Source organism: Alexandromys fortis, unplaced genomic scaffold, assembly GCF_014885135.2.
Source record: "Alexandromys fortis isolate MF-2015 unplaced genomic scaffold, M_Fortis_MF-2015_v1.1 scaffold_122, whole genome shotgun sequence".
NCBI classification, from domain to species: domain Eukaryota; kingdom Metazoa; phylum Chordata; class Mammalia; order Rodentia; family Cricetidae; genus Alexandromys; species Alexandromys fortis.
Genome location: NW_026068004.1, coordinates 5,207,372 through 5,217,769, shown reverse-complemented (window position 1 = coordinate 5,217,769; position 10,398 = coordinate 5,207,372). Strand labels below are relative to the sequence as shown.

Genomic DNA, 10,398 nt, shown 5'->3' with positions numbered 1-10,398 from the left:
CCTGCCCTTGTCCCCCAGGAGCCAGCACCTTCCACAGCAGAGATGGTGCCAATAGAAAGAGAAGAGGTTACCGTGAGTGTACAGGCCCTACCCTTCCTCTGTGAAAGGTGTCGCAAAGGGCCAACAGACACCTCAATGACCAGGACAAATACCAAGTTTATTTCACAAACACTAGGAAGATGGACTGGAGGGGGGGTAGGGGACACAGGTGCACAGCTGTACACAGTCACCATCAGCAGCCCACTACCCACACTGGGGTTCAGTCTGGACTGCAATGCCTTCAAAGTCAACAGGCAGCAAGAGGTGAGTGCAGGAGGGCCCTGAACACCAAGCCCAGGAAAGGCTAAGGGACACAGCTCCAGCTGTCCCAGGAAAACCAGCAATAAATAACAGTGGGGCACGGCCCCACCCATACAGATCGTCTAGTCACCCATCTTCACTCTGGAGGTCTGCAAAAGAAGAACAGGGACAAATCAGGCAGGGACAGTGACAAGATCACAACCAGTAGGCCAGTGAGTGGACAGACAGACCACAGATGGATGACCATACAAGACAGACACACTGATAGGCAGACATGAACAGCGACAAAGGAGATCAGCAATACAACAAAGAGGAGAAGCATGGACAGGACCAATGTCCCCAGGAGTCAACCTAGCCAAGCAGCCAAAGTCATGTTTAGACCTTCAGGCTGGTCTTTTCACCACAAACCCACACACTGACAAAATACAGAATCTAGACGTGCAAGTCTACTGACAGCATGACGTACACACGCACACAGACCCTGAGAGGGAAGCGTGTCAAGACTGTCACGGACGTCCCTCACAGGCTGTATCACAAAGAGGACATTCCCAGAGGCAGCAGAGGAAACGGGTGCAAACAGGGACTAAAGGAGATATATGCATATACAGCAACAGACGAAGGGGAACCAAGAGATGGGAAAGGGTCTCACAGTTACGGGTGGAGAAGGGAGGAGTCTATTCTTCTCAAAGCAGAGTAAGGCTACGCTGAGGACAAGGACAAAGAGGCCACAGTTCCCTAGGGGGGATTCAGCACCTGAAGGATTGCGACGATGACCCCAAAGAGGCCAATGGCACTGCCAAAGATCTCCACGATGAGAATCTTGACAAAGAGGCTGGGGTTCTGTGCATCAGCTAGGGCGGCCCCACTGCCCACGATGCCCACGCAGACTCCACAAAAGAGGTTGGAAAGACCAACTGTGAGGCCGGCCCCAAACATGGAGTAGCCTGGAGGATAAAAAACAGCTCAAGTGAGGCCAAGATACGCACAGGAGATGATGAAGGATCCGAAATGGGCTAACAGGGCCAATCCCACCCCAACTCTGTAAAGCAGGCTCAAGCAGCTGAGAATATAAAAAGGAGTCTGAAGCTGGGAAGTCGGAGCTAGGAGCAAGTGTGTAGAGCCCAGACACCTACGTCTGTGTGTATGCATGTAGGTGGGGGTGTGGGGATGGCCACTCTAGTTCTGTAGTGCTGGCTGGCTTCTTAGCTCAATGCCCGCCACTTAAAGGCCCATACCACCATGCCTGGCAAGACTGAACTTTGGGCTACCCACTCACCTGCATGGTAGTTTCGATGGCCAATGGCCTTGGGATCAGTAGCACTGAAAGGCTGAGGAGGACAGGTCATCAGAAGCCATCCCGTAATGCACCTACCTTCTCCTCCAATCTTTAGGCAAAGCATAAACCATTGGGTTTTCCCTTACCTCGGCCATGTTGCTAATGACAATCGCCATGATGATGCCATAGATGGCCACAGCTTCACAGAAGATAATGCTGGCAATAGTAATGGTAAAGGTTGGGGGAGGGGTGGAGAAAAGAGAGGAGAAGGAAATCAGCCATTTGTCAGAAAATCCCCAGACAGCTCTCCTTGACTCACGATGAGGCTGGTCACAAGCCAGTATGTCAGCAGACCTGCATCGCAGCAGGCTGGCTTTGACAACCAAAGCCTCTTCTACTCACCTAACCAAGTTCTTGGTCTTGATTCTGGGGGCCTTCACCCCACCCCCAATGATGGAAGAGCCGGTAATATATATGCCCCTGGTGGAAGGACACACTGATTAAAGGTGCTCAAATAGTCACACTGTCCCCTGCATGATTAAGAAACCAATGACACCACCCGCCACAACTCAGAACTTCCCACTAACCCCACTGCCCCGACACTTACCAGGCTGCTCCAACCACAGACAGCGAAATTGCTAAGCCAATGCCCAGATTCGACCACATGAAGGGAGAAGTTTCTGTCAGGAACCTGGTGTGGGAATAGGGAAGAAAGCCAGTCGACTGTGGTCAGGAAAGGGCAGAGCTGGGGGAGAGTACACGAAACTCAGCTCCCACCCAGCCCCAGCCCCCCAGCCCCGGTATTTCCCATAGGTCCTTGTGTCTGAAGAGTTGAACTAGGGTTCAGACTACAGAAAGAAGGGGCTCCTAGGAGAATCCCCGCCATGCCCTTACCATGCCACATCAAAGCGGAAGCCCAGGTCAAAAATGGTGTAGCAGATTCCTGCAGCAATGAGAAAAGGAGTTAAGGGTTGCTCTTTTGAGACACATTCCCCAGCCCAACTGCCCGACACATCTAAGAAGACAAGAGTCCCGGAGCGAAACAGAACCTCCGCCCAGGCCTCCATTTTTTTTTTTCTTCCTGCCACTCCTTAGGTAACCCGTCTCAATGACACCAAGCCCCTCCTCGGTCAAGCGCGGCATCCAGGCCGCTCCAGATCCCGCCGGCCCAGTCGCTGTTTACCCAACAAGCTGTGAAGGGGGAAGGCAGGGAGCGAAAAGAGGAAGCAGGGGGGCGCCCAAGTCTGCGTTCGCAGACGAGAGGGGGGCGGCGGTAGCGACCCTGGAAGGGTCTCGCAGCCCGGGGTCGGCTCCCTACGTTGCGGTAGGGCACCGCGCTGGGCCGGCTCCAGCTGCCACCTGCCCCCGCCCCAGCCGGTCAGCTCAGCCAGCCCGGGCCCCACTCACCCACGACGATTATGCAGGCCCAGAAGGCCACAAAGATCCCGGTGTAGAGCAGCGCCAGCCCCGTCATGGCAGCAGCGACGGCAGGGGTCGGATCGGTGGGACCTGAGAGAACACCGCGACCACCGTCCGCCCCGCAGTCTGTTGGCCCGCCCCGCAGTTCCACCTGACCGACGCATGTGACGCGCCGGCTCCACGTGACCTCCGCGCACAGCGGCTGGCTGGCTGCGGTCGGGCCGCGGTTGACGTCGTGCCGCTGAGCACTGTGGTAGTTGTAGTCTTACCCGGCGCTCTGCGCGCCAGGTGCGGCTCTACACTTGCGCTGCTTGTTCCCTAACCTGCCCACTGGACTCCCTGTTTATTCTCCAACCACTGCAGATCCTTCCGGTCTTTTCTAGTCCTACCTAGTTGTAGGAAAGCTCTGGATTGTTCCCTCTGCTTGAAGGAGGCTTTCGCGGCTTTCGCCCTGCCTAGCTAACACCTGGTGGTCATCAGAGGTCATTTTTATAGGTTGCCTTTCCTAACCCAGAGGCTGGGTGGAGTGCAAGCTGTGAGCTCCCGTGACGTCCAGGTGTGGCTTTCAAGGACAGGTCATTCTCCTGCTCAAATGTCCCGTAGTTCCTATTTCACTGGGAACAGAAGAGAAAATTCTTAGTCTCCTACGGTACGCAAAGCTATGCTCCCAGGCCCCTAACGCATTCTGCGGCATCTAGTCTCCTAGCTATTTCGGTCAGTGATACCCCTCCCTCTTGCATTTTGTTCACCCCGTTTCCAGGTTCATGTGCCCCACTCTCTAGCTTCCAGTCTTTGCTCACCTTCCAGGCCTTCCTTACCCATTCTGTGTAACATTCCAACCCCTAACTCCCTTAAACAACCCTTTCTCTTTTGCAGTTTTGTTTTCCCACAATTCTTATCACCACTTGATGTATTATGTTCTGTTTTGTTTCTGTCTGTCCATCCTCCCCAGGAGGTGGAAGCACCATGTTTGGTTGTACTGTGTTTCTAGCGCCTGGCATACAGGTGGGTCCTCAGAACGTGGCAGAATACATGAGTGGTGCTCACTTGAACCCAGTTCCCACGTCAGTTTACAGCTCGGCCTTTATCCTTAGCCTGGACACGACGTGATCTGGACAGAGCCAATTTAAGAGTCCTGGGTAATGTGGACAATGAGTAGGTAAGTTTTGTTTTCTTCTGGGATTCAATAACCACAGACAGACAGACAGACACTCCAGTGCTGGGGAATTAAACCCTAGGACCTACAACTTAGACAAGCACTCTACCAAGCTACACCTCCAGCCCCAGCAACGACACTTTGGTTGAAGTACCCACCATGTTGACTGGTCTGTTTAGGTCCAATGTGCTTTTCCACTTCTTTTATTCTGACAATATTTTTTTGTCTCTTCAAGATCCAGCTCAGGACTCCCCTATATGGGATGCCTCTTGAATCTGCTATGAGGTCCAGTTGTCCCTGGGGCTCCCTTCTTCACATACAATTCTAATTCACGGGGTCACTATTTCTTCCTAGCCACACTCTGAGGACAGGAACCTGGTCACATATGTAACTCCTGTACCCACCCACAGGAACTGTGTAGAACCAAGATGTGTTTGGTGAATAAAGAGAAGCAAGAGGAGGAGGATTCAGTTTATTTCAGTTTTCTTGGTGTGTCCCAGAGACAAGTCTGAGTCAGCATAGCCAGCATTGTCCTGCGGAGCTTTGTGCTGTGGCAGAACTGTCCCACACTGCCATGCGAGTGCCTGAACTATCATCAGTGGAACTGAGAAACAGTTCCATCCACTTTAGAACTGCAGAAGTCATGTGTCTCATGAACACTGTCTTGGACAGTATGGATCTAGACCAGTGGTTCTCGATTAGAAGCAGTTACATGGTATCTGGAGATCATTTGGGTTGTCATACCTGGGGGGAGGTGCTTTTGCTAAAGCTAAACATCCCACCATTTACAGAATAACCTCCGCAGTAGAACCACTCTGCCTAGAAAGCCAACAGGGCTGAGGGGAAGAACCCGGGTGTGGATCATCTCCTGCCCTCAAGAGTGCTGAGGGGAAGAACCCGGGTGTGGATCATCTCCTGCCCTCAAGAGTGCTGAGGGGAAGAACCCGGGTGTGGATCATCCAACTCCTGCCCCTGAACAAGGGCAGAACTATAGTGCACACCAGGAACTGGGGTCAGCCACAGTCCCAGGCTGCTGACAGATGGGCCCAGGAAAGGCCTGAACCTTTTTTCCCCACCACGCAGGCGTTTATTGCACTGAGGTATGCCGAGCCAGTGCCAGGTCAGGCTAGACAGGCCCTCAGGGAGAAGCCACTGGCACTCCCTCTGTCCAGGTTTCTCCAAGTATCACTGTGGAGGAGGAGACGCTGGTTCAGCCGATTTGTCACTCTATGACACTGGCCTCGCATGGCATCAGCGGCTTCCCTCATCCTCATAGGCAATGGCAATACCCCGTCTTCCACAGACAGCTTCTTTCACTGGTGTCTGGCCCAGGCGGGGCTCCAGCCCCTGCCAGCTCCGGGAACTGAGGAACGAAGCTGTAGAGGGAATGAGAACAAGCTGTGTGGGCTGGACCTGGACAGGACCCTAGCAGGAGGCAGGCACTCGCATGCTCACCTGCAGGGCTACCCTCAGCCAGCTCCAGGACCCTAGCAGGGGGCAGGCACTCGCATGCTTACCAGCAGGGCTGCTCTCAGCCAGCTCCAGCTGTGGCCTTTGAGCTAGGGCAGAGCACCCAGTGTCACGTGACGATTTCCAAGAAGGTGGTGCTCGGAGCTCCCCAGAAATGAGGGATACATCTGGGGTGTCCCACAGCTCTGACTCAGGTGGTGGGAGTGGCACATGGAAGGGGGAACCTGAGAAGGAAGGAGAGGATAGCTATCTTGGTCTTTCAACTCCAAACTCCAACTTTCAAGCCGAGATGTCCCCCCTCCCGCCACTCACCGGGCAACAGCTCCGCATAATGTGTGAGGTGGGGAGCCAGGCCTGGGGGTGGCCAGGCAGGGTTACAGGCAGCCTCCAGTTCACATGGCGTCAATACAGGCCGCAAGAAGCCACCTGAAGGTTGGGGGGCTAGGGCTCCCAGAGGACAGGCCAAAAGCACAAAGACGTCCATCTCAGGGAAGTTGGCAAGCTTGGCAGGTGTGGGCCTCCCCAGGGCCAGTACATAGCTCCGTTTCCCAGCAGCCTCAGTCAGCTTTCGCAAGTGTGCCAGGGCCTCGCGGTGTTGAGCTACACCTAATGTGCCTGCCAGCAGCCCTACGACACGGGCATCTCTGGCCCGCTCTACAAGATACAGTCTTCGAGCTCTTAGCCGCCCAGCCTGGGCACCCTGGTCCTGTGTCTGTCCTGTGTCTGGACAGCAGGAAATGAAGGGTCGTTCTGGTGTCCACCCTAAGAGCAGTCTGCTCAGGTCTGGATCAAGGATAGGGTCAGAGCTAGCTTGAGAGCCCCCCACATAGAAGGCACCGTATTCTTCCAGACACCTTCCTGGGCTCAGGGGGAAGCGTCGTCCAAAACGTTCAAGGGGCTCAGGCTGTGAACTTGGGGACCCCACTGGCAGGGGCAGAGCTGGACTGGAGATGAGCAGATCTTGATACTTTGGGCGCAGGAGAGCGGCCAAAGCCTCTGAAAGAGAAGGGGGTGGCATGAGAGTTGAAGTCCGGCACAGCAGAAGATGCCTCATCCCCAGGAGACTAAAGGTGGCCCTAAAGTACAAGCGAGGCCAAGCTGCTATCAAGAGCTCTATGGAAGCTCGTTTCATATGGGAAATTAAGGCATGCAGCCACGCATCTACCCCTCCTTCCCTCACAGGTATAATTTCTCACCTAGGGCGTGGGCACAAGCTGGCTCACTCAGCAGTACCACCGGGGCTGTGGGATCTGGGTTCTGGGCTTCAAAGGCCTTTGCACAGAGCTCTAAGGCAACAGAGCGCTGACCAAGGACAAAGGTGATGGGCAGCAGACGGGCAGGGGGGCTTAAGCAGGCAGGACCAAAATGGACAAGGGCTTGCGCTCCAGCCTGCTCAGCACCCAGAACATCCACACAGCAGCTGCGGGGCGGAGGGAAGAGAGAGAGAGAGAGAGCGCTGGTGAGAGGCCTCCCTACCTGGAAAGGGCTGTCATCAATGGGAAATGTGGCCAGTGGATAAAGTGGTAACATGTTAGGAATTCACTGTCACGGAGGGACGCCGGCACCAGGAGCTTCTCATCATCATTCAAACACAGTCACTGGAGGCAGATCCTGTCAGCAAGAAAACCCCACGGGGCCTAGATCTTCAGACCCGACCACTGACTCCCAGCACGAGTTCACACCTGCCATAAGCCGTGTCTCCCAAAATGAACATCTTCGATCCCGTGACTTCCTCCAGCCGTGCAGCCACTGCAGCAGCGTCTCCCAGTAACTGGTCAGGGAACTGTAAGGCCACCTGTAAGCACAAATCATAAAGTCAGCAACGGTTCACTCCTCCACCAAGAGCGTCTGTAAAAGGGACACTCAAGTTTCAAAGCCCCTACTTCCAGAGGGACACTCGGCCCCACGGAGTGGCGGGTGGCCCGTTCGACGCGGGCGAACTCCGATTTCCTCAACCCACATAGCATCCAAAATCCCAATCCCGGCAAGCCATCCCCAGAGGCGAGCCAACCCTCGCTTTCTAAATTGGCCCTCACCCGCTGACACTCTAAGTCGCAGACAAATTTCGTGACTCGCTCCAGCTCATACACTCGGTCAAGGTCTTCAGGAGGAGTGAGCAGTCCTGGGACTCCGGCCTCCCGCTGTAGGGCCGTCTCCGCGGGGCTGCTGAACGTAGACTCCATGGGGGACAGGTTGAGTGGGGCGAGACGCAGCTGCACCCCTCGAAGTCACAGCAGTTTTGTTTGTGGCTTGGGACCAACCTGTTCAGGGGCCCCAGGATTCACATCCAACGCTTCCAAACTCCCGGTTCTCCACTACACATGGACCTACTGAGATTACTTCCGGGTTCAAGGAGTGCCCACAGAGAACCAATCACCACCCTCGTACTCAGGACCAATCGGAAGTGCCGCGAAGCCTTGTGGGTGTTGTAGTTCCACAGGCTACAGCTTCTTTCCGGGTACCTTCAGGTCAGCCTGCTGGTGCCCTGTGGAACTTCAGCTTCCTAAATCACTAATTCGGTGTGAGCAGGTCCTATCCGCTGGTCACATTAAGTATCTCATGTGCAATGAAATTTGTTTTTAACATTTGTGTATGTGTACATGTACATACGGTGAGAGCAAGGGTTCCAACTCGGGTCTTCAGATTTGGCTGCAAGCTTCCTAATCCTCCAAGCCATCTCACAGACCCCATAATTTGAGACAGGGTCTTGCTGTGTAAACGAAGCTGGGTCTCTCTGTCCGGCATAATTTCCAAATAGGTGCCCACTGCTTGGGTTTGAATATTTGTGGGTGGGCACTTACTGCCAGGCATTGTAGGAATCAATGTCTTTATGCCCTTTACCTTGTCTGCTGAAGGACTGTCTCAAGGGTCAAATTATAACTATACTCGCTATCTTCAAATCTGTCAATCAAACACAGAGCCCTTTGCTAAATTCATTAGGCACTACATTCTTAGGAGCGAGAAACATCCCGACTTAGAGATAAAGAAATAGATCTGAAGTAACTAACAAGAAACAGTAGGACAGTGGGATAATCAGCATCAAAACCAGAAACTGGGCTGGAGACCCCACATTTATTGTCTCCCCACCTCCTTGGATCTTAACCCGAGACCTTGTGCACGCTAGGCAAGAGGGCTACTGCTGAGCTACATCCCCTGCCCTAGACTCTACACTCACCTACCTTTCACACTACTTTATCATGAGGAGGGAGGGTAGGGGACAAGGGTTCTTAGCATGTAGTGGGATAAGAGGACTGAAAACATGTGGCCCATTTCTGTATCCGCCAGGGGAGATGAGAAATCAGTACTGTAAGGTTGGGGCTGGGGAGGAGGATGGAGAAATGGCTCAGTGGCTAAGAGCATTTGCTGTTCTTGCAGAGTACTAGGTTCATTCACCAGTGCCCACGTGGTGGCTCATAACTGCTTGTTACTCCAGTTCTAGGTGACCCCTCTTCTAATACCTGCAGGTAGCTACACTCATGTGGTACAGACATATATTCAGGCATATATACACCTATTTTTGAGGAGGGAGGCCACTTGTTGGTTCCTGATCACCTGGCTAGCTTAGACCCAAAATAACACAGAAACCAAATTAATTAAATCACTGCTTGGCCCATTAGTCCTGACTTCTTATTGGCTAAAATTTAACCCATTTCTATTAATCTGTGTATCGCCACTGGCTGTAGCCTACCAGCTAAAGTTCCAGCGTCTGTCTCCAGCGGGGCTACATGGTGTCTCTCACTCTGCCTTCTTCCTCCCAGCATTCAGTTCAGTTCTCCCTGCCTAACTCTGTTCTACCCTATCAGGCCAAGCCAGTTTCTTTACTCATTAACCAATATAAGCAATACCTAAGATTTTCAAAAACTGGGACTGAGGACTGGGATGATAAAGGAGATAGCGTTTGAGACAGATGGTAGCTGGCTCAGGAAAACAAGGAATGAAAAAGGGCAGAATCAATACAAAAGCCAGGAAAAGAGCAGAGGAGTAGGCTGCGGTTCTCCCACCAAATGAACTCCAATATCACAGACGGGAGTGAGGAGAACTCAGCTCTGCTCTTCAGGTTTTACTGACAAGTCTGGGGCAGGCCAGACAGAACTTTAGCTCAGAAAGTAAAGGAGGAAGCCCAGCTGCTGGGCGCTGTCCATGGTCCTGATAAGCCTGCATTAACCGTCCTGAGAGGGCAGAGTTGGGTTCACAAGTAATACTAGGTTAGGTAACAGTCCTCTGTAAGGACTGAAAGGCCTTCCAGCTGCACCCCCCCCCCTACACACACACACTTTGTACATCCCCCTTGACCATGTACAAATTCAGGTGTTCTAAAACACCTTATCAGGCTGCAGGTGATCACAAGTTATGACCCAGTGCTCTGTCCTCTTGCAATGTACTCAAACTATTTTCCTCCAAAATAAAAGTAAATAAATGTAAATAGAAATAAAGCCTGGAAATAAATCTCCACTCCATTTCTTCCCACACTCCACGTGGATCCTGAAGGCCCATATTTTCTCATCAGAAATGTAACTTTCTCCACTGTGTACAGTAGCTATGAAAGGGGTCAGACTTAGTTTGGGGTAGAACCAGGGACCTAGTACTCAGCATTGCTGATTAAATGTGTACATGAATCTAACAGGAGTGTGTATGGGTTGCTGATGCTGATGTACCCTCTCACCCTGGGAGAAGGGACAGTATTTGGTTCCAGGCTAAGCAACTTAGACAAGTGCCCACTCTGGGAGCTAGGTGCCCCTCCCCAAGAGCTAGGTGTCCTCACCCTAGGACCTAAGTG

General features: G+C 52.9%; 2 protein-coding genes across 2 annotated transcripts; both read right to left on the bottom strand.

Moving 5' to 3' along the window:
* Positions 1-136: 136 nt before the first annotated feature.
* Atp6v0b (ATPase H+ transporting V0 subunit b) lies at positions 137-3,166 on the bottom strand. Its single transcript, XM_050161388.1, has 8 exons — positions 2,984-3,166; positions 2,471-2,519; positions 2,184-2,267; positions 1,979-2,056; positions 1,723-1,792; positions 1,577-1,628; positions 1,054-1,244; positions 137-449 (listed from the first exon to the last, which is right to left on the bottom strand). Exons 1-8 carry the CDS (start codon positions 3,048-3,050, stop codon positions 423-425), a joined length of 618 nt encoding a protein of 205 aa, XP_050017345.1. The 5' UTR covers positions 3,051-3,166; the 3' UTR covers positions 137-422.
* A 1,424-nt stretch (positions 3,167-4,590) lies between these two features.
* Dph2 (diphthamide biosynthesis 2) lies at positions 4,591-7,961 on the bottom strand. Its single transcript, XM_050161387.1, has 6 exons — positions 7,658-7,961; positions 7,304-7,416; positions 6,818-7,041; positions 5,934-6,617; positions 5,669-5,845; positions 4,591-5,527 (listed from the first exon to the last, which is right to left on the bottom strand). The coding sequence occupies exons 1-6, from the start codon at positions 7,802-7,804 to the stop codon at positions 5,403-5,405; spliced, it is 1,470 nt and encodes a 489-aa protein (XP_050017344.1). The 5' UTR covers positions 7,805-7,961; the 3' UTR covers positions 4,591-5,402.
* Positions 7,962-10,398: the final 2,437 nt, after the last annotated feature.

Excerpts from the sequence above, each read along its gene's own strand:
- Atp6v0b (XM_050161388.1), bottom strand. The coding sequence starts at position 3,050 with ATGACGGGGCTGGCGCTGCTCTACACCGGGATCTTTGTGGCCTTCTGG. Across the intron at positions 1,793-1,978 it reads AAGACCAAGAACTTGGTTAG|CATTATCTTCTGTGAAGCTG; the intron begins GTGAGTAGAAGA and ends TACTATTGCCAG. Across the intron at positions 1,245-1,576 it reads CCATCGAAACTACCATGCAG|GCTACTCCATGTTTGGGGCC; the intron begins GTGAGTGGGTAG and ends TTTATCCTCCAG.
- Dph2 (XM_050161387.1), bottom strand. The coding sequence starts at position 7,804 with ATGGAGTCTACGTTCAGCAGCCCCGCGGAGACGGCCCTACAGCGGGAG. Across the intron at positions 7,042-7,303 it reads GGAGACACGGCTTATGGCAG|CTGCTGTGTGGATGTTCTGG; the intron begins GTGTGAACTCGT and ends TCCGCCCCGCAG. Across the intron at positions 5,528-5,668 it reads GGCTGAGAGCAGCCCTGCTG|CTTCGTTCCTCAGTTCCCGG; the intron begins GTAAGCATGCGA and ends TTCCCTCTACAG.